This window comes from Hoplias malabaricus, chromosome 8 (genome assembly GCF_029633855.1).
Source record: "Hoplias malabaricus isolate fHopMal1 chromosome 8, fHopMal1.hap1, whole genome shotgun sequence".
Lineage (NCBI taxonomy): Eukaryota > Metazoa > Chordata > Actinopteri > Characiformes > Erythrinidae > Hoplias > Hoplias malabaricus.
The window spans coordinates 41,787,677-41,815,391 of NC_089807.1; the positions used below are offsets into that span (position 1 = coordinate 41,787,677).

Genomic DNA, 27,715 nt, shown 5'->3' on the forward strand with positions numbered 1-27,715 from the left:
AACTAATGAGATAATACCTCAATATAATGTCTTAGTATCTCAAAATAATGAGATAATACCTCAATATAATGTCTTAGTATCTCAAAATAATGAGATAATACCTCAATATAATGTCTTAGTATCTCAAAATAATGAGATAACACTTCAGTATATTGTCGTACTATCTCAAAATAATGAGATAATACCTCAATATATTGTCTTAGTATCTCAGAATAATGAGATAATATCTCAATATATTGTCTTAGTATCTCAAAATAATGAGATAATACCTCAATATATTGTCCTAGTATCTCAAAATAATGAGATAATACCTCAATATAATGTCTTAGTATCTCAAAATAATGAGATAATACTTCAGTATATTGTCTTAGTATCTCAAAATAATGAGATAATACCTTAATATAATGTCTTAGTATCTCAAAATAATGAGATAATACTTCAGTATATTGTCTTAGTATCTCAAAATAATGAGATAATACCTCAATATATTGTCTTAGTATCTCAAAATAATGAGATAATACCTCAATATAATGTCTTAGTATCTCAAAATAATGAGATAATACATCAATATAATGTCTTAGTATCTCAAAATAATGAGATAATACTTCAGTATATTGTCTTAGTATCTCAAAATAATGAGATAATACATCAATATAATGTCTTAGTATCTCAAAATAATGAGATAATACTTCAGTATATTGTCTTAGTATCTCAAAATAATGAGATAATACATCAATATAATGTCTTAGTATCTCAAAATAATGAGATAATACTTCAGTATATTGTCTAAGTGTCTCAAAATAATGATATAACACTTCAATATATTGTCTAAGTATCTCAAAATAATGAGATAGTATCCGGAAATATTGAGATAGAAACTTACATATTCATCAATAAAAATATGTGCCGTTTTTACTATCATTTTATTTGGTAGAAATGGGCTTCCATACGTTACAACAGGAAAAAACAGGGCCAACTATCATTTAACACCCTTGATTTCAGAAGAAAGATAGCATGACATAAACTTTTGTCCATGTGGTGTATGCTCTGATTTTAATGAGGATTTGAACAGTACAAATGACCCGACTACTTTCTAAAAATATACATCATCTGGTTCTTTAGCCTGTGGTTAGTTCAGTGGTGGTCCGCGGAGCCATGTGCAGGTTCTGTATGTAGTGTCCCTCAGGCCCGCCGTGTGCAGTGCAGAGCTTAAGAGAATGCAGTGGTTTATTTCTGGACAAGGCCGGCCCATATGCCACATCTGGATTAATGTGGCACTTCTTAAAGACCTGAGTCGGACATCTGGCCCCAGCCTTCTCTCCGAGCTGCCCTCGGTGATGTAATCCGGAGGTAGACGTGAGCTTTGTGTCATTCGCTGCATTACGGAGGTCTCCCCACAGGCCACGGCGGGACAGCATGCTGGAAAAAGCCAAAGCAGCCAGCTAGCATTATGTAACATCTTTATTTTATTTTATTTATTTATTTATTTTATTTTTTTTTTTGTTGGTGTTCTTCTAAAGAGACGGAGGGCAGATGAGTAAATATAAATAGCATAGAGTTGCTGTCACATCAGAACCTTGTAGCTCCACATTTGTCATCACTTTACACCATTTGAAAACAGCATCTACACTTTCATGACGACTGGATCAGGAGAACTGGTCACAAAGGATTTGGAATAAAATATAAGGCTTGTTATTTGTCAGGTTTAGCAGTGCACCTTATTTCAGACCACTCCTGAGGTTACACTTTCACTATTTACTCGTTACAGTATTCATGTATTACTTTATCTTTTACTTAAATACATCATGCAGCCATTGGAAATCTCTGTGGTGCCAATGAACCCCTACAGCTAGCCCAGAGAAAACTCATAAAGAAATACACAGATCACTTGACTAAAGTCGCTTTGCCTTAAAGCAATGTTAGGAATAATCTTTAACTTACAATTACAGCTTCAAAATCATTATTATGCGTCTCCGAGCTGTAAAAGGGAGAATAGAGCCCCTGTCTTTACAACTCCAGGCTTAGCACAGAAGAAACTGCACTATGTATCTTGTACGGGGGTTCTAACAGCAGAATTGTGAATAAATCTGCGAGTTTTGGGCTTATTCTTGAGAATCCTTAATTGCCAGATAATTGTCAGAGGATTAACATCACCGTAGACCGTGATTTCGTTTGTAAACACTTCACTACGATCTTGACGAAGGGATTTCTCGCATCATCATCATCATCATCATCATCGCACCACTCTTGATCCTCACCAAGCACATGTTTATGAAAGATTTACTCGATTTTTTAAAGATCTGAGTTTGAAAAGCTTCTGGGACGTCGCATCAAAACAACATCTGAGCACCCGAGGATCAATGGGTGCGAGAGATTACTGCTCGCTGTCTCTGGACGTTCTGAACCTGCGCAATTCCTGGCACAGCTGCCGGCTCTCTGCGGATAAAATGCTGGAAATCCAGGAATTATTCAATCTGAGCAGCTCACAGATCACTGATAGAAACAGAGTGATAAGGACAGTATAATACTACTCAGCAACACATCAGCATCTCAACACTTCAGCTGCAGCTTGGAGTAAAGTTTACATATAGATATTAGTGCATTAGAAGGGTATACACAAGGGTATAACAGTATTATCAGTTAGTGTTCTCCTCTAAGTGTGTCGAGCTCTGATGAGGTAAGCTAAGGTGAGGTGCTAGAGAAAAGGAAATAGACACAAAAGAAGAAAGTGTTGGACAGTTCACCACAAAATGTTGTTGATGTCGTCTCAAAACCCCGCCTCTAACGTGAACAGAGGGCTTTGGAAACCACAACAACGGCAGTGGTAACGTTAAGCGGTGTTTACTCATGGTGTATTGCCGTGTTGTTGTTGTTTGGGACTGAACACAGCTCCGCCATCAGTTCAGACAGATCAGTAGAGTTTGTTCCTTCCTTGTTGCAGCGTCCAGCTCTCGCTGGATTCTTTCGTCGGCCACCGATCCAAGGAGCGTTTGAACCTCTTCAAAAGACCACGGCGTCATTTTACAAGCTGCCGTCGTGAGTCGGATAAAAACAAACGTGATCTCTGCTGCAGATGGAGATTTTACAGATGGAGAGTTGGTGCTGGTCGTCTGCGTTGCAAGAGAGCAGGGACCTAAAAAAGAACACGATTCCAGGGCCAGGACCAGATTTACCTGATGGAGAAGCAATTTGAGTAGAGTAATGTAAGTTCCATGCAGTGGAAAATCACCATAAGAGCATCATTAAGTTGAATTATAGAGATCTGGAAAAACAAAAACAGATGCAGATGTCTTTGAAAAACTCAAAGCAGTCTTTTGAAAAGAAATGAAGACGCTGTGTTGCACTTTTCCATTTGGAAATAAAAATGTTTTGTGACAAAAGCAGAACAGAAGCTTATCACGGCTAATCAGAAACTTGGGCCTCGTTGCTGTAGGGACAGGGAGCTCTGGGTTTAGAGGATGGCACAAGCTTTCGAAGGGAATCTCACCCCAGCGCCTGAGCTGGAATGTGACAACTTACGCTGAAATTAATTTTATTCAAGGAGACGTTTGTTGGTGTTTTGTGATGTGTCAGCGCTGCTCTCTTGACACGTCTCTGCAAGTGTGAAGTGGCTTTGACATCATCTCTGCGCTCTTCATCATCGTCATCGCCCTCATCAACATTGCGCACATCACTGGCAGGGTCTGAGGGAGGAGAGCTCAGCTGTTGATGAGCTAGGAATCAGACAGTGGACTTCCGCAGAGCTGCTAAACTGCGTCTGCTTGCAGCCCCTGGGACTTGCCGAGGATGGCGTGCTCCAAAAGAGTGTTGGACAGATGAGGAGAGGAGCTTCTGCCTCTCCCTAAACACACACACAAACACACACACACACACACTCTCTGCCGAGCGCAGTCCTGGGAGTGTGTTGTCAGGACATGGAGAGAGATTGGATCTGAAAAGTGCCGGAATTTCTTCTCAAACTCCACTCATGCTTTCCCCAGCACTTATATCACCATCGCCATAGCAACTTCCATCCCCTTCGCTTCAAGTGCCCTTTTGCTTTGGGAGTCACTGAAATTGCAGAAAAAGGCTGTGACCGAAATAGAAAGTAGTTTAGTAAAGTTTACTGAATAGTGGTGAAAACACATTGATCTTTTCTCATTAAACATGGCTTCTGTCAGAAAAATCTGGGGAGAGTTCAGTGATGCAAAGCACAATAGCACGCACTTGTGAAGCAGTTCTTAACCATGAGCCAGTTCCATTGAGAAATGATAAATAAATTATTCATTCATTCCTTCATTCATTATCTGTAACTCTTATGCAGTTCAGGATCGCTGTGGGTCCAGAGCCTACCTGGGATCATTGGGTACAAGGCTGGAATACACCCTGGAGGGGCGCCAGTCCTTCACAGGGCAACACAGACACACACACACTAACGCATTCACTCACACACTCACACCTACGGAGACTTTTTTTTTTGAGTCACCAATCCACCTACCAATGTGTGGTTTTGGAGCGTGGGCACCCCGAGGAAACCCACGCAAACACAGGGAGAACACACCACACTCCTCACAGACAGTCACCCGGAGGAAACCCACGCAAACACAGGGAGAACACACCACACTCCTCACAGACAGTGACCCGGAGGAAACCCACGCAGACACAGGGAGAACACACCACACTCCTCACAGACAGTCACCCGGAGGAAACCCACGCAGACACAGAGAGAACACACCACACTCCTCACAGACAGTCACCCGGAGGAAACCCACGCAGACACAGGGAGAACACACCACACTCCTCACAGACAGTCACCCGGAGGAAACCCACGCAGACACAGAGAGAACACACCACACTCCTCACAGACAGTCACACGGAGGAAACCCACGCAGACACAGAGAGAACACACCACACTCCTCACAGACAGTCACCCGGAGGAAACCCACGCAGACACAGAGAGAACACACCACACTCCTCACAGACAGTCACCTGGAGTTAATGCCATTACTGCCCATGCAGTTGAACATGGCTATTCCCCAGATACTGGATACTTGAAAAATATATTATAAATTAAATTTTAAAGCTTGTTACAGGCTGTGTTTGACTCTGCATGCTGCAGTTTTACAGACACTCTTTCGGTAACGAACCTTGGACGAGATCAGCTACCATAGATTCTAAATGACACCTGGTGACTATAACTATGGCTCATATTCACAGTCAGCGACATATCTAGAACTTCCAGAAGCCCAGAAGAGACCAGCTTAGTGAAGCTGTAACCAGTGGGTGAGGTATAGCTTAATTATAATTACCTAGAAACAACAGAGAAAATCTAAAAACCTAAACAGTGACGTAGAAATTAAATATTTTAGTTCTTACACATCATTAGTTCTTGAAGCTCGTGAGCCTTCTCTGTTTGAAGCTGAAGTTCTCTTGCTACTCATATCTGTAGATACAGGGTTAGATTTGCAGTTTTAAAAGTCTGCACCTTGAAATATGGATCCACAAATGTATGAGCTTTAGATTTGTATTTTATTTACATTTTACATGACTTAGATTTTGTTTTCCTTAGACCTGTAAATTTGTACCCTGGAGAGTAGAGCAGTACTGTAAAATCACAGTTAATACAGTAAAAGGCTTATGAAGCATTACGCATATCATGATGAATAGCATCCAATCTGACACAGACACAAATACCCGCTCTGTCTCTCTTCTCTCCGCAAACAATGTCTACATTTAGCCGACATTTCCGCCCCGAGCTGCTTACATTTCCCAACTGCAGGGTCAGTCTACGTCAACCAACGAGGGGTTAAGTGCCTAGCTCAAGAGCATGATGGCAGTAGCCAAAAGCTGGACTCAACCCCACGACCTCCTGAATCACAGCCAAGTTTTCTGACCGCTGGGCCGCAAAGTACGAGTATATATCCGTAATGCATATAATGTGATCTGACACCGTGCTTCATGTGGGGTGTAGTGCAACCTTGCCTCTGCACATGCTCCTTAATATTATACATTCACGTCCAGGGTCTGAAATAGATTTAATATGAGTTTAATCATAATTTATTATATCATCCCTGTCCAAATAATGAAGCAAATGCATCCCCAAAATAGTAGCTTTTCTTAATTCTAATGCACGTTAATGTAAACAGTCGTTCTGGGCCACTTCTGTTGGGCCATCTACTGGGAAATGTACCACACAATGTAAATAACGGAGATGACTGTCTGTGTTCAGAGCTTATTTTCTGTCAAACACAGGTTGAGATTGCGTGTGATAAGTTGGAATTTCGCACAGTGAGTGTGTTTACTATGTCTGGGTTCCACTGAAATGACCTTAAATCATTCCGTGTTATTAGCCAAGTCAAACAACTGCTATCGTGCAGCACCTTTATGACTAAATGTGGTTAGCAATGAAAATCCTTCATGTTCTAAGTCTTATCTCATATCTACACGGACACTATTCCTCGGTAGTGTGGGTCAGGGCAGTCTGTACAGACCGTGTGCACCAAAACCTGTTTTACTTTGATTCGTTTGTCTTCCCTGAATCAAAGCAGTTCCTAATTAATTCCATCCAGCTCTCCCCAAAGTCTCCAGACACTCCAGACTGAAAAGAGTAGCTCACCTCTGGTCTAAGAAATGCGGTTTACACCTTTACAGTGTGAGTGGATCAGACACAGCAGTGCTGCTGGAGTTTTTAAACCCTGTGTCCACTCTCTGTCCACTCTGTGAGACACTCCTCCCTCGTTGGTCCACCTTGTAGATGTAGAGTCAGAGACAGTAGCTCATCTGTCGCTGCACAGTGTGTGTCGCTCGTCCTCTAGTCCTTCATAAGTGACACAGGACACTGTCGGCTGGATGTTTTTTGGTCGGTGGACTGTTCTCAGGCCAGACACTGAGGGAGTTTAAAAACTCCAGCAGCACTGCTGTGTCTGATCCATTCTACATCTCTACACACACTAACACACCACCACCACCACGTCAGTGTCACTGCAGCACTGAGAATAATCCAGAGGGAATACTAGAGGGACTACTGTCTGTAACTGTAGAACTACACAGTGCTCCTGTAGGTCAGTGTAGCTCCTCAGACAGACAGTGTGTGTCCAAACAAGGTAGGTGTTCCTAATCCAGTGATTGTACACTATATATATATAAGACAGCATGGTCTGAAAGGCACCAGGGTTGACGCCTTAAGAGTCTCACACAGACATATCATCTCCTGAACCATGGATTTGATGCAGTGTTTGGTAATGCTTGTCCAGAAAAGAGAAATACACTGGCGCAAAGGTAAAATCTGATCATACAGTTGTAAATCTGCTACATGAAGCTAAGTAATGCCACTCTCCAAGAGTCTCTCTCTCTCTCTCTCTAAAGAAAAACAGCCATTAAGCCTGATTTAGACGGCGCCAAGGGCCCTGTGCCTCATGCATTCGGTGCCTCTCTGCTGTGACTGATGTTAAACCTGCTCTTCCTCGCAGGATTACAGAGTGAACATCTTCCTCCGGCAGCAGTGGAACGACCCACGACTGGCCTACAGCGAGTACCCCGACGACTCCCTGGACCTCGACCCGTCCATGTTGGACTCCATCTGGAAGCCTGACCTCTTCTTCGCCAACGAGAAGGGGGCGCACTTCCACGAGGTGACCACCGACAACAAGCTGCTGAGAATATTCAAGAACGGCAATGTCCTTTACTCGATCAGGTGATTATTACAGGCTCAAACAACAATGACCTGTCAACAATGACCGCATTTAACCCATCTGTGGCTATGAACACCCCCCCACACACACACCACTGCACTAGGGGCTGTGAACACACACCCAGAGCAGGGGACAGCCATCCCCGACCCCCTGGGAGCATTGTCAGTGCTTTGCTCAAGGGCACTCCAGCCATGAATGTTCCTGCTGGTCCTGGGGATCGAACCGACGGCCTTCCGGTACCAAGCCTGGTCTCTAACCATTAAGCCAAGGCTGCCCAGTCAAGGCTTGAGGCCCGGTCCGCATTTGTAGCCCACTGTGAACCAGTAAGACCCGTTAGGCCAGATTCTAATGGATGCAAACTTGTACCACCTCTATAACATGATCACATCAGGTGCAGCGTGTCTATCAAATGCTGTAAATATGAAACACATCACTCCAGGTAGTACCTACTTACTTAGATGGGATTGTGCATTTCAGGCTGTAGAATAGCCCCCCTATGACTTTCCACGGCTCTACATCCTTACATCTACATCTGCAGTGTGTACAGATGTGGTACGAGGGGGTAGTGTGATGGTATTGCTGTAGAGGAGGGAGTTTATGGAGCTAATATGAGGCTGCTGAGTTAATACACAGAGGCCTGCGAGGAAAATGATAGAGAGCTGTGGAGATAGAAAATGACTGTGGATCCACTCCGACTGGAGTCCACAAGATGCCTCAGGGAGAGAGAGAGAGAGAGAGAGAGAGAGTAATTAAAACATGACCAATCTGCAGCTGTCAGAGCCTACATTAGTGGCCCTCGCTCAGAAAATGCACTGCACACAGCCCCTCGCTTTGAAGAAAATGAGGCTTTACAGTGGCCCTGCATTCCCACTGTGATGAATCCGTGGCACACACACTGGATTTTTATGCATTCCTCTTCACAATCAGGACCAACACTGACACGTCTGCATGCGCTGAACCAGAAGATAATGCAATGCATGCAAATTACACAAGTTCAACGCTGAAAACCTGAAGCGTATGAAGAGTATGGACCTGTGCGATGGTGTACAACACGCATTGGCACTTTTCTTATTTGTAAAACTGAGTTTTTCCCATTTGCAGATTGACCCTGACACTTTCCTGTCCGATGGATCTGAAGAACTTCCCCATGGATGTACAGACGTGTATTATGCAGCTGGAGAGCTGTGAGTAACAGCATTGAGTCAGTCTCTCTCTCTCTCTCTCTCTCTCTCTCTCTCTCTCCCTCTCTCTCTCTCTCTCTCTCTCTCTCTCTCTCTCTCTCTCCAGGGTAAACTCATTGCATAACGCTGCACACACATTTTCTGACACTTGCATTTTCATTTTTCATTGTTTTCATTTTCTTTCTCTTCATTTCTCACCACTTTTCCACATCCTTTAGCCCTGCTGAGGTCACCTGAGTTCTTTCAAAGCTGGTAGGGTTTACCTGTGGGGGTGGGGTTAAAAGAAAGCCCGGTGGGCTTTTTGTTTTCCTGTGACTGAGACAATTGAACCCTCACTCTCTCCCAACAGGAGACTCCCCTGGTCGTTTAAACCTATATTATGTTTTGTTTGTTTGTTTGTTTTTTGTTTTCTGAGCCAGACTTGTCAGAAGTTCAACAATGATTGAAGCAATCATTCAGAAGCTTAGCCTTGATTGGTCAAAATATGGGTCCCAATTGGTCAATAGCTCAGCCCTGATTGGTCAAAATATAGGTCCCAATTGGTCAATAGCTCAGCCCTGATTGGTCAAAATATAGGTCCCAATTGGTCAATAGCTCAGCCCTCATTGGTCAAAATATAGGTTCCAATTATTCAATAGCTCAGCCCTCATTGGTCAAAATATAAGTCCCAATTGTTCAATAGCTCAGCCCTGATTGGCCATAATCCCAGTCCTGAATTGTCTTCTGTTTCTGATCAGACGTTCCAGATGTACCCCTCCCTGGAGCAGGTTGAAGCATGAGGCATCCGTGCTCGTTGCTAAAAAGTGATCCACATGAATCCAAAGTTAAATCTAACTAAGCTTAAAGTTATCTGGCTAAGCACGTTTCTGCTTTGTGAGACAGATGTCCGGATACATTTAAAAAACACATACAACTCAAGTACAGTGTCGATTGTGCACATGGAACCCACAGCTTGATTTCATTATTAATATTTAAGTGCAAAAAAGAGAATAGCTTCTTTGAGACTCTTAGTTTCTCCCCCTTATTTCACACACTGTGAATGTAACCGTATTAACACAGAGATCCAGTTTAATCCTAAAGGAGTGTTTGAGACTTTAGAGTACGGCATCTTCCCAGTGAACTCACAACTTAACAGGGTCTCACATAATTAACGTTGACTTGAAAACGAACCCAAAGTGACACACAGCGTGCCCTGTCCTAGAGAGCAGGAGCTCCAGGGCTCTGAGGGGAGAAGTTAACCACGGTGTTATTTAAATCCTTGTAGATTTTTGGAATGCTGTCCCTATGCTCCACAGTGTCAGTGCTCCCTCTCTCTCTCTCTCTCTCTCTCTCTCTCTCTCTGTGTAAACATTAGTGTCCAGTGTGACCTGCGAGGGGCTCGTCTCCACACAAGGCCCCTGGCGCCACATGGCAATAATTCAGTGAGTAACTTCAAAGAAAGCTGTTGTTTGAGGTGGTGCAGGCTTTTAACGGAAGCCCCCCCTGTCAGAGGTGATCTGTCTCCCTCTCTGCATACTTCAGCGAAGCCTAATTCACAGCTACATAAAACAAAGCAAAAAAGAAGACGACGTAACCGCACCAAACTTGCGCTAATCCTTACTGAAGAGCGTCTGCAACACTGAGAGTGGCTCCGTTATATAATAACTCTTATATAAATAGTTTTCATGTGTGCTGCCCCCCAAATGGAGGGCTAGACACATGGTTAAGAAGGTAGTGGTTGCCAAGTGCATTTGAGGTTGAAGGAATAGCAACAAGAATACCACCAACACACACACACACACACACACAGATGCACGGATTTACACCAAGGGTAAAAAGCTAATCACGCCAGTGGATTTCCATGCAATGGCAGTGCGGCCACTAGGAGGCATGAGGAACAAGTCTATTTTTCTTTAGAAAAGTATGACAATGTTAAAGCTGATGTGGATGTTCTAGTAGAAACCAGTTTTTGAAAAAAATAATCAGTCCCTCCCCCCTACGTCCTCCCTCCTTCAAAAGGCACTCCTCCAAACCACAGCATGTTCACATCACTCTGCAACCAGCCAAAACCCTGTTAGTGCACAATGTAGGTCATAAATGAATGATTGTGTGTCAGATAATAAAGTCATTGTTATCATTTAGTGTACTGTCTGTGTGCTGTGAAATGCACTGTGTAGGGAGTAGGGCGCTATTTGGGACGGAGCATATTTACATTCACCCAGTCAGGACAGAAACAAATACAGCGCTGGGATTTTTCCGTGCCTGGGGCTCTGCTCCTTGAAGTGAGTTTCTTTGGGGGTGGACACACTGGTTCCTCGAGTTCTCCTAAATTTTCATACACTCCACGATGTCCAGACCAGTGTTTGTGACAGAGAGGGTGAGGCGCCATGTTCAGATATTAATTATCTACCTATCACACCTGGTTCGTGTGTAAAGGCCTTTATAGTAAATGCTCTTTTTTTATGTGATCAGAGCCTTATTTATTTCATTTATTGCTATTAGGAAGGAAAATGTATTTCAAGAAATGCAACAAAGTGTTATTATTATTATTTATTTATTTATTTATTTTAAATCATGGGCGGCACGGTGGAGCAGCAGGTAGTGTCTCTGTCACAGCTCCAGGGTCCTGGAGGTTGTGGGTTCGAGTCCCGCTCTGGGTGACTGTCTGTGAGGAGTGTGGTGTGTTCTCCCTGTGTCTGCGTGGGTTTCCTCCGGGTGACTGTCTGTGAGGAGTGTGGTGTGTCCTCCTTGTGTCTGCGTGGGTTTCCTCCGGGTGACTGTCTGTGAGGAGTGTGGTGTGTTCTCCCTGTGTCTGCGTAGGTTTCCTCCGGGTGACTGTCTGTGAGGAGTGTGGTGTGTTCTCCTTGTGTCTGCGTGGGTTTCCTCCGGGTGACTGTCTGTGAGGAGTGTGGTGTGTTCTCCCTGTGTCTGCGTGGGTTTCCTCCGGGTGACTGTCTGTGAGGAGTGTGGTGTGTTCTCCCTGTGTCTGGGTGGGTTTCCTCCGGGTGCTCCAGTTTCCTCCCACAGTCCAAAAGCACACGTTGGTAGGTGGATTGGCGACTCAAAAGTGTCCGTAGGTGTGAGTGTGTGAATGAATGTGTGAATGTGTGAGTGTGTGTCACCCTGTGAAGGACTGGCGCCCCCTCCAGGGTGTATTCCCGACTTGTGCCCAATGATTCCAGGTACACTATGGATCCACCGCGACTCTGAACTGCATAAGCGTTACAAATAATGAATGAATGAATGAATGAATGAATGAATGAATGAATGAATCATTTTTTAATCACAAGCATGACACAGGAATTCAGGATTATGAGGTGCTAAGTTTAAGTTAGCTGGCTAAACCAGCAAATCCATGTCTGTGATATGAACCCCTATTGCATCCGGCCGGCTTCAGAAACACTCTGATTGGCTTTGCTTCTTTAAGCCGAGAGTGTGTAGAGCCGCTGCTATTGAATCCCACTGCAACCCTCGAATGAAGGTGGAGGTCACGGATGAAAGATAAATCCCAATCTGAATAAGTGCCTGAAGTGTAATGCTTCTCCAAACCCATTCCCACCTCTCCTCCCGCCCTGGAAACCTCCTCCTCAACCCCCTGCACCCGAGAGGGGAGGAAGGCCAGAATGGCCGTCTGGAGCTAAATAAAGAAGACCAAGACGACTCCTAATTACGTCCGATATCATTTATTTAAACGTTTTTTTACACACCATCTCGTTCGCACTGCCGTTAGCCCGGGGGAGGTTTCCACTGGCACAGTTTTAAAGCTTCGAGAGAACATTTGTCTTCATTTGTGTGTTCTATGGTGTGTGGCACAGGGCAAAAGCTTGAGGGGTTCCCATTACGGAGCACCGACAATGAGGAAGCTATATTTTGAGGCATAGGAGAAATTTAAATACAGTTGCAATTAAAATGAGGAATCAGTCATTTTCTCCCATGACTAGGGTTGCCACATCTGAGTAGTGGAAAACCAGGACGCCTCAGGAGGGGGAGAGATTGGAGACTAACCCTAACTGTCTAGGGAGTGAGCTTTCACTACGTTTTCAAACACAGCCTGCATAACAAACAATCAAATAAAAGCATCTGTCTGCTACAGCAACACAGAAACCAGTATACCATGCCTATGTAGGTGCGGGGAAGAGAACACTGATGCAACAACAGAATATATGCTTATTTAAAGGTGAATGAATATGTGAATGGAGGTGTGTTTTCACAAAAAAACTGGACAATAGGCGTCCCAGGAAGGGCGATCAATTTTCTGGGGCAGACAGTAAACAAAAGAGAACAATCCCAGGAAAACCAGGACGTGTGGCAACACCACCCATGATTCATCTTCCTTCTAAACCAGCTGCTACACTGACACCTAGTGGCCTGGATGTGTTAGAGAGTCTGTTATCACTGCTATAGGTGTGTAAAAGGATATTATATGATACATATCTATGTGATACATAGATACTTGCATGGTGTGCAGAGGATCACCAGTTAGTCCCCACAATGTAAATCATGGCATTTTAAGGTTAGGGTTAAGCTCGTAGTACTTACTGTAGCTAGTAGTATGCAAGTAGGAGGCTTAGTATTTACTAATAATAGTCTAGAGTAAGTCTCCGCAAAAGGAATGGGCATCTATGTAATGTTCCTACAATTCTCAGACATAAGACTATTCACTGCACTGTTGTACAATGACAATGCATCCTGGATTTAAAGTTTTATGAACATGGCCGCCCCCATGTTAGGGACCCGCTGTATGGAGTATAAATGATTTAATCTAATCTGAGATGCACTTCATAATAACGTAAGATTAGTACATTCTGATTTTCATTACTGTTCTTTGCTACGTCTTGGAGGTATAAATGAATTATTGCTCCTTTGGTTGCTTTTGTAAAGTTTGCGTGAGCGTCGTGATCCATACGGTCTTTTACGGTGTGTTATAAATAGGTCTCAGAAAAAAGGAGAAAACATGCAGAAAAGCTGCACGCACCAAACTGGAGTACAACTACTGACTCATAAAGCCTCTGCACTGAGTCACTCTCTTTCTATCATCCGACGACTTACTGGAGTGGTTTCCAAATGCTCCCAGAAAGCAAGCACTGCCATGTCTTCTGGGTTTGACTGTTGCATTATGGGAAACCTTTCGGCTCAGGCAATACACGCACTCTTCTTATTTTCACTAGCAGGGATGGTTATATAATAACTGTTGAAGTGTGTGCCACAAGGTCAGTATTTCATACACTGTCCAAACGTTTTGGGAACACAGACGTTCATTGACACACGGTTTGTATAAATCTCCACAGAAATGTACTGAGCACATCATGCCCAATGCCAAGTGTGGACTTGAGGGGTGTAACGTCCTCCAGCACTGGGCTGTGGACCAGCAAAACTGTGTTCTCTCGGGTTGGAGCTCCATAAAATACCACTGAGATGAGGCAAAGTGGTGTTTGTGATCCAGAATTATTGCATACGCTTTATTTATTCCCAAGGGGGGCATTCATATTGGGCCCACAGACAATGACTTCAGGTACAAAGGTTACTCTCCGTTGCACAGTCCGATATCTAGGACATCGGTACCAACAACCACGAGGCAACAATTCAAAGGCAAGATATAAAGCATGCAATGGGCCATTAATTATAAAACATCCTTTTATTTCAGAGTTATTTGTCTGTGCAGTGAAGCTAGTGGATATTAAATGCTGTAAATGATATTTGTTTTTAAGTCTCACAACTGGAACCAGCAAATTACAGAGAATGAAACAACACTCTCAATAAATCAATTATTTGTATGACCTCAGCACCTGACCTCTGTAAAGTTTGGAACTGATCACAGAAATGTTCCTACATCTAGTATGTAAATCAGCACAGTCAAATCTCTCTCTCCTGTCTCTGCAGTTGGATACACCATGAACGATCTGATCTTCGAGTGGCAGGAAAATGGCCCAGTGCAGGTGGCAGACGGACTGACCCTTCCACAGTTCATCCTGAAGGAGGAGTCTGATCGCAGATACTGCACCAAGCACTACAACACAGGTATGAGTCTAATCTCAGATACTGCAAAACAGGTATGAGTCTGATCTCAGATACTGCACCAAGCACTACAACACAGGTATGAGTCTGATCTCAGATACTGCACCAAGCACTACAACACAGGTATGAGTCTGATCTCAGATACTGCACCAAACACTACAACATAGGTATGAGTCTGATCTCAGATACTGCACCAAACACTACAACACAGGTATGAGTCTGATCTCAGATACTGCACCAAACACTACAACACAGGTATGAGTCTAATCTCAGATACTGCAATACAGGTATGAGTCTGATCTCAGATACTGCAATACAGGTATGAGTCTGATCTCAGATACTGCACCAAGCACTACAACACAGGTATGAGTCTGATCCCAGATACTGCACCAAGTACTACAACACAGGTATGAGTCTGATCGCAGATACTGCACCAAGCACTACAACACAGGTATGAGTCTGATCTCAGATACTGCACCAAGCACTACAACACAGGTATGAGTCTGGTCTCAGATACTTCACAAAGCACTACAACACAGGTATGAGTCTGATCTGGGATACTGCACCACAGTCTTAACACATTTATAAGTCTGAATACTTCACCAAACATGACCCAGATGTTAGTCTAATTTCAGATACTGCTCCAAACACAGGGATGAATCTAATCTCATAGCCGCACATATCCAGATATCTTTGAAAACAGAGATTTCTCTGTTTATAAAATTTCCATTTTCAGACCTGAAATACTGTTTCCATGTGTACAGGAGGCCTAAACACAGACAAAAAACATTTTTAAAAATATCAGCATACATGTAAATGGAGCCTGAGTTACTGCAACAATGCTACAAAACAATTAAAAGTCTGATTACTTCACCAAATGAAACACAGATTACAGTCTAATCTTCAATATTGCATCAAACACTACCACAGAGGCAAGTATTTGATTCCGGATACTGCACCAAGCACTAAAACTCTGGCATAAGTCTGACTGAAGATACTGTTCCAAACATTACAAACAGGGACACATCTGATCTTGAACAAAATGCATTTCATCACTGTGTTGAGTCTAATGTTGGCTACTGCAGTAAACTGTATAAAACAAGTCTGATCTCAGATACTGCACACAATACTTTGACACAGGGATGAATCTAATCAATAAACACGTTCACACAGCTTTGAGTCTGATCTCAGATAAGACAATGAACACTATAACACAGCTCTGAGTCTGATCTCAGACCTAGAGAGACGCCTAGCGTCCCCGCTGTGTCTCAAGGCATATTGAATATGTTGTTTTAGTGGTGGACGCATATGGTCTACTTAGCATTCCCTCGCAGATAATTACTCTACATATTTAAAGGGATGTTTTTCCTCGCTTGCTCTGTGTAATTATTTTGATTTTCCAGCGATAACAGGGCAATTAAAGAGCGCTGCTCGCATTTTACATTTGGAATGTTAACGTGACCTTAAAAATAATGCAAAACACTGTTGTAGTTTGAGTGCTCATAAATAATAAGACGTAGCTCCATAAATAATAACAGGGCATATCTCTGAGTGCGTGGGGCAGTGGAATTCTTGGACACGCCTGAGGACGTCTGGCATTCGTGGCTTCTCTCTTTAACTGCTGGCTGTTAGAGGACTTTGCGCAGCTGTATGGATCTATGTGGAGTGTGAATGAGTGGTGCATTATGTACGGGACATGTGCATCTTTTATGAGCTGTCATGTCCATGTTAGCACAGCTGTGCAAGCAGCATAATCGCATTCAGTAATCAGCGCGGGGCCAGGGAAGAGTTTGTGTATTCATGAGAGAGGGAAGGTGTTCTTGTTATTGCAGAGAGAGGAATAATATTGGGTGCGAAAGGCGGCTAGCCTTCCTATCGTCTGGGTAATTGCAAAACCTTGTTCCACTCGTTTGCAGCTTTTTGCCGGTGCATACATTGTTACGCTGCGTTCCTTTGTGGACGCCTCGGTCTCGCCCCTGCCATAAACATCATCGACGCTCCGTGATTTAGCTCAGAAGAGTCTGAACAGGTTAAAAATGGATCTCCTGCTTCAACTTGTAAAAACAGAAACCCAAACGACGTTGTCTGAGAGTCATCTCATGAAAGAGCAGGACACACTCAGAGTTCCTTAACAAGCGCTAATGAACGCATTCATTTCACAAACCCTCTTTTATTATTGAACAGGCCTCTGCACCACTGAAATAACCTTGATGCATTCTTAAAGGCATTCGCCTCTGAAACACTGACAATGACCTGCTTCTTGCAGAGAGCGAGGGCTCTGAGATTATACAACTTTTAAAGAAAGAACAAAAAGAAAGTGAGGACTTGATGAAACTTGCTGAAAATATGCAAAGTAAAAGACTGCTGTACTTCTGTTCACTGCCATTTCATTAGCAACACCTGGGGCTCCAAGAGATGTCCCTATCATCTGTAGATCACTAGCCATTCTCTCATTTCACACACACACACACACACTCAGTCACTCCCACACATAAATAATGATAACAGCTGCTGTTAATCTAATTAAATTTCAAAATTATTACCTCCGGGTGCTCCGGTTTCCTCCCACGCTCCAGAAACATAGTTGGTAGGTGGATTGGCGACTCAGAAGTGTCCCTAGGTGTGAGTGAATGTGTGTGTGTTGCACTGTGAAGGACTGGCGCCCCCTCCAGGGTGTGTTCCTGCCTTACGCCCAGTGATTCTGCGTAGGCTTCGGACCCACCGTGACCATGAACTGGTTATTTAATTTATACGTGGGATCAATCCACAATGATACAAACCGAGTGACACATGCCTTAGGGTAAATCTTTATGTACACACACACATCAATTTAGATATCCTGACAGCAGCAGGTCTCATGGTGGCTGTACCGGTGGTCTCTCGTTGCCTCTAAAGGGAGCTGCTGTCACTCAAAGCATTCCCCAGACGTCCCACAAACATCTCCCTCTGTAATTGAATTGATATCTGTGTTTGAAACATCTTCTGATATTGATCACACCATAAGTGGAGGAGGAAATTACAAGATGACCACCTCATTAATTTTGTGAATGAAAATGATGTGGACCGCCCTCGTTATAGAGGCCATCTTTAACCACATTCCCCAGATAACGACACTGATCTTCTAGGGCTCCCAGCCTGGGATGAGTGAGGCATCACCAGGGATCGAACCAGCGACCTCCTGATGATAGGGTCCATGCTTAAACGGCTGGGCCACTCTGTTTTTACTTTCTCTCCGCTGGGTTTTGCTTGGGTCTCTCTACGAGGCCTAACTAATCCTCTTTTGTCTGCTCACGATTGAATAACCATAGGACACGGGCGGTCCCTCATTGGTGGACGCAAAGAGCCCAGGCAGCGTGGAGTGTGTGTGTGTGAACTGTAACAGGATTACAAAGTCTTTAGACAGCTTGAGAAGCACTGAGGGGGATATGAGCACAACTGTAGTGCTCATTTAGCGTGGCTATATCTGGGACAGCTGTGGAAAATGTGTCATTTTAATCAGAGGCAGCAAAAGAAGATGAGTCCTCTCACAGAGGATGGAAATTAGACTCATCCTGCGACACAAAAGCCCCGGCTCTTGGTTCTTCTGCAGTGCACGAGTGGCTCTTTCTTTGATACTTAGACTGAGCTCAGACCACAAAACATACACCACTCGGAACGCCATTATATCCTACAGCAGGATGTGGAGGGTCGGTCCTATCAAAAAAGAAAGATCTCCTCACTGTCTCTGATGTTTCTCCTGGACAACGACAGATTGTGTGGATAGACAACGGAGATTCCACTCCACTTCTTCACAATGTGCAAAGCTCATTCTGATTCCTCGCGGTGTAGACGCAGATGTTTTGTGGAAGAGGTTCCGCTGTCTAAACACAACTTCAGGCCTGTGCTTTCTTCTCTGCGTCCTACGAGATGACATCCTGCTGGTCCGATGCTTCTCTATAATTAGATCAGAGACGTTTATTGGCTGGGACAGTCGCACAACACTGCAGACTAGTCCTAATGTGCGGAGGCTCGGGGACATTGTTCAGGAGAGCTGAGGATGGAGACACAGCTGTGTGCCGAGTGCCGTGTGTGGTGAGGGTCCTTTAAATAATCCCAATATAATAATAGAATTGTATTTATAAGCTCCTTTAAAGACACTCCAGGTCACGGTGCAAAAGGGTTTAGCGAAAAACAAAGCACATACAAACACAGCTGCATGGGAAATAGACAGCGACGCCACTTAGTAGGGCACTAAAAGTCATAAAACACAATATGGAAATGTATTAAAATAAACTAAAGAGGCTAAGTGTGAATCCCATTTCACCCACAACCCCTACCACTTAACCCTAGCACTGGTGATCAATTAGACCTATAACTATCTTAGTTTAATATATTTTTACTGTACTATGACACTTTATGGGCGGCACGGTGGCGCAGCAGGTTAGTGTCGCAGTCACACAGCACCAGGGTCCTGGAGGTTGTGGGTTTGATTCCCGCTCCGGGTGATTGTCTGTGAGGAGTGTGGTGTGTTCTCCCTGTGTCTGCGTGGGTTTCCTCTGGGTGACTGTCTGTGAGGAGTGTGGTGTGTTCTCCCTGTGTCTGCATGGGTTTCCTCTGGGTGACTGTCTGTGAGGAGTGTGGTGTGTTCTCTCTGTGTCTGCGTGGGTTTCCTCTGGGTGACTGTCTGTGAGGAGTGTGGTGTGTTCTCCCTGTGTCTGCGTGGGTTTCCTCCGGGTGACTGTCTGTGAGGAGTGTGGTGTGTTCTCCCTGTGTCTGCGTGGGTTTCCTCTGGGTGACTGTCTGTGAGGAGTGTGGTGTGTTCTCCCTGTGTCTGCATGGGTTTCCTCTGGGTGACTGTCTGTGAGGAGTGTGGTGTGTTCTCTCTGTGTCTGCGTGGGTTTCCTCTGGGTGACTGTCTGTGAGGAGTGTGGTGTGTTCTCCCTGTGTCTGCGTGGGTTTCCTCCGGGTGACTGTCTGTGAGGAGTGTGGTGTGTTCTCCCTGTGTCTGCATGGGTTTCCTCCGGGTGACTGTCTGTGAGAAGTGTGGTGTGTTCTCCCTGTGTCTGTGTGGGTTTCCTCCAGGTGACTGTCTGTGAGGAATGTGGTGTGTTCTCCCTGTGTCTGCGTGGGTTTCCTCCAGGTGTTTCCTCCCACAGTCCAAAAACACATGTTGGTAGGTGGATTGGTGACTCAAAAGTGTTCGTAGGTGTGAGTGAATGTGTCCTGTGCCCTGTGTCACCCTTCAGGGTGTGTTTCTGCCTTGCACCAAGTGTTCCGGGTAGGCTCCGGACTCACTGCGACCCTGAATTAGATAAGCGCTTACAGATAACGAATGAATGAATGAATGAATGAATGAATGAATGACACTTTAATTTATAACACGCAGAAGAATGCTGGTGTCTCAGTACTTAGCTGTACATTTCCAGTTCCACCTTAAATGGTGAAGCAGTTACATTCTGTCGAGTGAGGCTACAGCAACATTTAAGGTGGACCTGGAAGTTTCTAAAAAAAACTGCAGAAACAGAAATTCAATAAAGCTTTATATCACTGAGGAGTGGGTGATAATACATTATTGTCGAATCCTTGTGAAGGCCCATGATGCCCTAAATTTAATTAAAGCCCAGCAGTGTTCCTCTGATATCACTGCAGACTGACAGAGCTCCCAATGACAATATCAGGCATAGATTTTAACCACTACACCCTGTAAATCACTCCCAAGGAGCAAGAACACACACAAAAACAAGAGGTAGGGGTTAAATTAAGGAAAGGGATTGAGCCTTAAAAATACATTCTATGGGCAAATGTTTGTAGACACCTTCATTTGCTCAAATTTCATAAAGAAACCAAGGGTTCTCGATACGTCCTTTGTCCTTGTTTGCTGCAGTAACAGCGTGTAATCTTCTGGGAAGAATTTACGTATTGGAATGTAGCTGTGAAGCACTGAGATATGAGAAGATTAGTGAAGTCTGGATGCTTGATGGGTCGACCTGACACCCCACAGCCCTTCTCCACAGCCCAATGCTTGGGTGGGCTTTGTACCGTTCTAGGCCTCTCTTAGAATGAACCCGGTGTCCTTTGTCTCATGTGTGGCTCCTCCAGAGCATCCCATTTTCTTTTTGTTTTGCTTTTCACTGAAGATAACACTTTTAAAATGTGCGTACAGTTGAATTGTGTCAGCAAGGGGGTGTCTACAAAGTTCTGGATGTATAGTGTAAGTCCAAAACAACACACACACACACATATACACAGACACACACACACACCCACTGCACCGCTGTGATTCCCTCTCCTTGTTTGGTAATGTCAGTGACTGGACAGGTTTGGCACGTTTAATCAAATGGCCTGGTTTTCTATAGCAGTTTGAGTGCTGTGTTAAAGTGTTACACTCCCTCCCTGGAGCATTACACTGCTCCCACACATTAGCCTTTTAGTACAATTGACCATTGACCAATTCTGGGCTTGATTGAAATCCACTCGATGTCCAGGCTGCTGTGATGCATTTCCCCTGGAACGGAATCAATACCTCGATCCTCAGCAAAAAATAAAACATAAACTCATTTTTTGTGTCAGTGATGAGCAAAGGTATTCTGTCAATCAGGTGGAATATATGACCTCAGTGAGACACACTGTCACACCGTGATGGACTGCACCCAGACCCGGAGCGTCCCCTACGTAAAGGAAAAGATGCCTTGCTGTATTTAAGAAATTGGAAATATCCATCAAACCAGACAAAAGGTCTGTTAATGAGAACACTGACAAATGTGAAGGAAGCTGACCAATAGCAGCTCTGTACACCAGAACAATCCAATATGTCCAAAGGTTTGTGGACACCCCTTACTAATATTCATGTCTAGCTACCTGAAAAGGGACATATTCTACCTCTTTTCTACAAGAAATCGTTCCACTTTTGACTTTAGAATGGCCCCGCCCCTTCGTCTGAGTCTGTCCAATCACAGCGTCTGGACCTTCGTTTATGCAACAGCAAAAAGACAAGGTTAAACGGAACTAAACAGACACATTAAGCGTGAAGAAATAAGAGAACCGAGCAAAAACGGCTAAAAACCAGAGCTTCTGCTCCTCGCTCCTCACTGCTGGGCACTCGGGGTCGGGGTGAACAGCGAGCGGCTCATTAACATTTAAAGGAACAGGCGCTGAAAGTGAGCGTTCTGAAGCGGGCTGTTTACACAGGAGAAGGAGAAGAGTAGGTAGCCTTTAAAAACATCATGGAGACTACACAGTTTAATATGTGAGTGGTGATGTACTGTACACTCCGCTCGATCGGTGTGTTAGGTTTAGGAAATGTAACAACTCATTACAGGCAAATCTCACAATTACACCCCCTCCCTCCACCCACAGAGGATCAGAAACGATGTGCGCACGGAGCAGGGCGTCCCGTCCAATCAGAACGATTTTAACCTAACCGCTCAGAACCTGCTGGAACATTGTTTATCTGTTCAACTGGAGCTCAAACTGACAGCTCCATCACAATTAGGCCATGTGTGTGTGTGTGTGCGAATGAGAGAGAGAGAGAGAGAGAGAGAGAGAGAGAGAGAGAGAGAGAGAGAGGAGTTTAGTTTGTGTGGCTCCTCTTTCTCCAGCTGCTCCTCCTTCAACATCCCCCCTAAACACACACACTCACTCACACACAGACCTTCAGCAAGTTCTTCATCTGCCGCTTCACTGACACATCTGACAGAACCCACTCAGAGAGAGAGAGAGAGAGAGAGAGAGAGAGCAAGAAAGAGGAGCAGTGCATTTAAAGTTCTGAACAAGAAAGAAAGCGAGAGCATCTCTCTGTGTGTGTTCATGTGTGTGTGTGTGTGTGTGTGTGTGTGTGTGTGTGTGTGTGTATGAACCAGTTCTCTCAGAGGAAATGTGCTAACACAGGAATGAGGTTTATCTTTCCTCTGGAACAGCAGGTTTGCTGTAATTATGCAAAATGACATTTTTAATCACGTTACTGCTCTTTATAAATTAAAAGGTCTTCGTTTCCCATGATTCCTTGTGTTTAATCTTTTGTGCAACAGAAAATGACATGTTTATGATTCCTTTTCTAAACAAGTTATTCCTTAAACAACTCTCTCTCTTTTTTTTTCTTTCTCTCTCTCTTTCTCTCCTTTTCTTTCTCACTCTCTCTCTCTCTCTCTCTCTTTCACCTTTTCTTTCTCTATTTCTCTCTCTATCTCTCTCCTTTCTATCTCTCTCTCTCCTTTCTATCTCTCTCTCTCTTTTCTCCTTTTCTCTCTCTCTCTCTCTCTCTCTCTCTCCCTTTTCTTCTCTCTCTCTCTCTTTCTCTCATTTTCTCTCTCTCTTTTTCTTTCTTTCTCTCTCTCATTCTCTCTCTCTCTCCCTCTCTCCTTTCTCTCTCTCTCTCTCTTTCACCTTTTCTTTCTCTCTTTCTCTCCTTTTCTCTCTCTCTCTCTCTTTCTCTCCTTTTCTCTCTCTCTCTCTCTCTCTCTTTCTCTATCTTTCTCTCTCTCTCTCTTTTCTCTCCTTTTCTCTCTCTCTCTCTCTCTTTCTCTCATTTTCTCTCTCTCTCTTTCTCTCTCTCTCTCTCTCTCTCTTTCACCTTTTCTTTCTCTCTTTCTCTTTCTCTCCTTTTCTCTCTCTCTCTCTCTCTCTCTCTTTCTCTCTCTCTCTCTTTCTCTCCTTTTCTCTCTCTCTCTCTCTCTCTCTCTTTCTCTCATTTTCTCTCTCTCTTTCTCTCTCTCTCTCTTTCTCTCCTTTTCTCTCTCTCTCTCTCTCTCTCTCTTTCTCTCATTTTCTCTCTCTCTTTCTCTCTCTCTCTCTCTCTCTCTCTCTCTCTCTCTCTCTTTCACCTTTTCTTTCTCTCTCTCTCTCTCTCTCTCTCTTTCTCTCTCTCTCTCTCTCTTTCTCTCCTTTTCTCTCTCTCTCTCTCTCTCTACGCATGTGCGGTGGTGAGTGGCAGTGCGAGAGTAACGTGTGAGCGTGAGAGCGTTTTCTTTTTTTGGCTTTTTGCCTGAAAACTTTATTTATTGTTTAATTCAATTTGCCGTCGAAACATCTACGGTTTATTTAGTCCGTGTGCGCAGTTTAGTAGTTTTTTTTTTCTGCCACGCGGAGTCTGCCTCCGGCTGTTTGCTGGAAGCATGGCGGCTTATAACAACCAAAACTACGACAATTTATCTCGTCGTCACGGCGTGAAAGTGGAGTCTACGGTGAATGTGGAAGAGTGCTCTTTGGCAGCTGGAACAGTGGTCGGACACAGTAACTTAGTGTCCGGGTCCAGAATGAATAATGCTGTGGTTCTGTTCCTGAACACTGTGGAGCAGGTCAACAATTTAGTTCAAACCGGAATTGTTCTACAAGACCAGTTTACGTCGGTACACCCTCTGAGCACCCCCGCGAAGAAAGTCATCCTGTCCAACATCCCCCCGTTTATCAAAGATGAACTGTTAGCCAAAGAACTGTCTCGAGTCGGAAAACTGGTCTCCCCCATAAAAAAGATCCCCCTCGGGTGTAAATCCCCCTTACTGAAACACATGGTGTCGTTCCGAAGGCTTGTGTTCATGGTGCTGAAGGACGGGATTGAAGAACTGAATTGGGGTTTTAAAGTAAGGGTGGACGGGTTCGATTATACAGTGTTCGTGACAACAGACTCTGAAATCAGATGCTTTGGCTGTGGACAAACTGGTCACCTCGTTCGTGCCTGCCCTGACGTGGGGAAAGAAGCGGGTACAAACAAAAGTACTGACGGGAAGGGACGTAAAGAGTCTAAAAAGTCGACATCAGCGGCGGCAGCGGAGGAGTCGACACCAGCGGCGGCAGCGGAGGAGTCGACACCAGCGGCTGCAGCGGAGGAGTCGACACCAGCGGCTGCAGCGGAGGAGTCGACACCAGCGGCTGCAGCGGAGGAGTCGACACCAGCGGCTGCAGCGGAGGAGTCGACACCAGCGGCTGCAGCGGAGGAGTCGACACCAGCGGCTGCAGCGGAGGAGTCGACACCAGCGGCTGCAGCGGAGGAGTCGACACCAGCGGCTGCAGCGGAGGGGTCGACACCAGCGGCTGCAGCGGAGAGGTCGACACCAGCGGCGGCAGTGGAGGAGTCATTAGCGGCTAGAAAGGATTCAACGCCAACGGCTGCAGCGGAGGAGTCGAATTCAGCGGCTGCAGCAGAGGAATCGACATCAGCGGCTGCAGCAGAGGAGTCGACACCAGCGGCGGCTCCGGAGGAGTCAACACCAACGGCGGCAACAAAAAAACCGTCAACTGCGGCCCGGAAATCTGCGGCCTCGCCAACTGCAGTGAACCGTAACGAAAAAAAAAAGGCCAAGACTGTAAAGGAGCCTCTTGAACGAGACGGACGCATTGAGAAGGTACTCAGTGACCACACTCTGTCTGACAAGGTAAGGGCTCCAGTATTGGTAGAAGCTTCAGAAATGGAAGTAGACCCGGTTTTTAAAGCTCCCACCAAGAGAAAGAAGGAGCGCGCTGGGAGAAAAGCTACTAAACAGGTCAGACTTGTGGAGGACTCAGACAGCGATGGAGGACACTCTGACTCAGAGTGGTCCCTTAGTTCTCAGGAAGACGCTTTACCCACTGTTTACTCCATTGATGAAATTAAGTCCTTTCTGAAGCGCACCAAAGGGCTACGAGGGGTGCAGGTCACTGATCATTTTTCAGATAGTCCACAGTTTGTCCACGATGTGACTCACTTTAGAAAAACCGGGGCCTTCACTGAACTAGAATGTTTTCGTCTGAAAAAGTTACTGACCAAATTAAAAAGGGAGAGTAACAATGAAGACTGATTTACAGAGGTTCTGTTTAATCTCAACTGGGTTGGTTTATCTTATGGAGTGGGTTTCTTTAAATTCTCTTTTAATGGAGGGGTTTAAGATCGCGACTCTGAATGTAAATGGTGCAAGGGACTGTGTGAAAAGAGCCAAAGTTTTTGAATTACTCAAACAGAAAAGACTTGATGTGGCTCTTCTCCAGGAAACACACAGTGATGAGGACAATGGAGCCGACTGGACCAAGGAGTGGGGGGGGCTCAGCATTTTAAGCCATAACACCTCTCTCAGTGGTGGGGTGGGCATTCTATTTGCACGGAGTTTTATTCCCTGTTCCTATGATGTTGAGGAAGTGGTAAGAGGGAGGCTTTTAAAAGTAAGAGCATGTTTTGACCGTGATGTTTTTATTTTTATTTGTGTTTATGCACCGACTCTGGGGCCTGAGAGAGTGGTCTTTTTAAATACACTGCACAAGGTATTAGAGAGCATCAACTCAGAAGAGTTTTTAATTTTAGGAGGTGATTTTAACTGCACCACTGACAATCTAGACAGGAACCACATAGAACCACATCCTGCCTCTCGCAGAAGACTGACGGAAATTGTGCTGACCACTGACCTGTGTGATGTTTGGAGGAGTCTTCACACAGGTCAGAAACAGTACACATGGTCTCATTTTAAAGATAATATGATATCGTCAGCGAGACTAGACCGTTTTTACGCTTTTAAACATCACAAAACTGTCTTTTCACAAAGTTTTATTTCTCCTGTCGGGTTTTCAGACCACTGTATGGTTCAGTGTGTTGTCAGTAAGTCCTGTGTGAAACCCCGTAGTGCTTATTGGCATTTTAATACTGCTCTCTTAGACGATGCTAATTTTAGAGAATCTTTCACTTTTTTTTGGAAGACCTTTAGAACACAGAAACCATCTTTTAGCTCCTTGTTACAGTGGTGGGACTTGGCTAAAATACAAACAAAGGTGTTTTGTCAGCAGTATACTCTCAATGTCACGAGAGACATCGCCAGATCTCTTAAAGCTCTGGAGACTGAGATAGTGGAGCTCCAGACTTCGGGGCAACCACAGGGAATCGAGAGCATATTACAGTTCTCAAAAGAAAAACGGCCACGTTGGCGGACCTGCTGGGGGCTACAGTACAGGGGGCGTTGATCCGCTCACGTTTTAAAAACGTAACTGAAATGGATGCTCCCTCTAAGTTTTTTTTCAGCCTGGAGCAGAAAAATGGACAGAAAAGGTTGATGCATGCTGTGCGAACAGAATCAGGAGATCTCTCCTCTGATCCCGCTGAGATTCGCAAGCAGACAGTAAACTTTTACTCTAAACTGTACAACAGTGAGCAAATTAGGTCACACGACTTAGAAGACAGCTTTCTTCAGCATCTACCTCAGATGTCTGAGCAATCTGCAGAAACCCTGGACAGAGAGCTGTCCCTGGGAGAACTATATGCTGCTCTCCAAGGTATGGAAAATGGGAAGGCACCAGGCATTGATGGTCTCCCTGTGGACTTTTACAAGTCCTTCTGGTCCGTTTTGGGACAGGACTTGTTGGATGTTCTCAGAAGCAGCTTGAGGGAAGGGAGGCTTCCGTTGAGCTGTCGAAGAGCTGTCCTCACTCTCCTGCCCAAGAAGGGAGACCTGGCTGACCTGAAGAACTGGCGGCCGATTTCTCTGTTGTGTACTGACTATAAACTGCTCTCAAAAGCATTAGCTGCAAGGCTGGGAAAGGTTATGGAGCAGGTCATTCATCATGATCAGACGTACTGTGTACCTGGCAGGTCTATCTTTGATAATGTACATCTAATTCGAGCACTTTTGGACGTCTCCAGACTGTTGGGGCTGAAAACTGGGTTCCTATTTCTAGACCAGGAAAAGGCATTTGACCGGGTTGAACACGGGTATCTGTGGAAAGTCATGGAGAGCTTTGGGTTCAACCCTGGTTTCATGGCCATGATCAAGGTATTGTACAGTGATATTGAGAGTGTACCAAAGGTTAACGGTGGTTTGTGCACCCCTTTTAAAGTACATAGGGGCATTAGACAAGGCTGTTCTCTGTCCGGGTTCCTTTACAGTATTGCTATAGAACCCCTTTTATGTAAAATTAGAGAACGGATCACTGGTTTTAAGA

The 27,715-nt window shown here is 44.6% G+C and overlaps 1 protein-coding gene across 1 annotated transcript in view; it reads left to right on the forward strand.

Annotated features, from left to right (window-relative positions):
• glra3 (glycine receptor, alpha 3) overlaps positions 1-27,715 on the forward strand; it is an 89,258-nt gene that overhangs the window by 44,827 nt on the left and 16,716 nt on the right. The window contains exons 4-6 of the mRNA XM_066679749.1: positions 7,449-7,672; positions 8,772-8,854; positions 14,711-14,848. Of these exons, the coding sequence (XP_066535846.1) occupies positions 7,449-7,672; positions 8,772-8,854; positions 14,711-14,848 (445 nt within the window). The remainder of the gene's footprint in view (positions 1-7,448; positions 7,673-8,771; positions 8,855-14,710; positions 14,849-27,715) is intronic.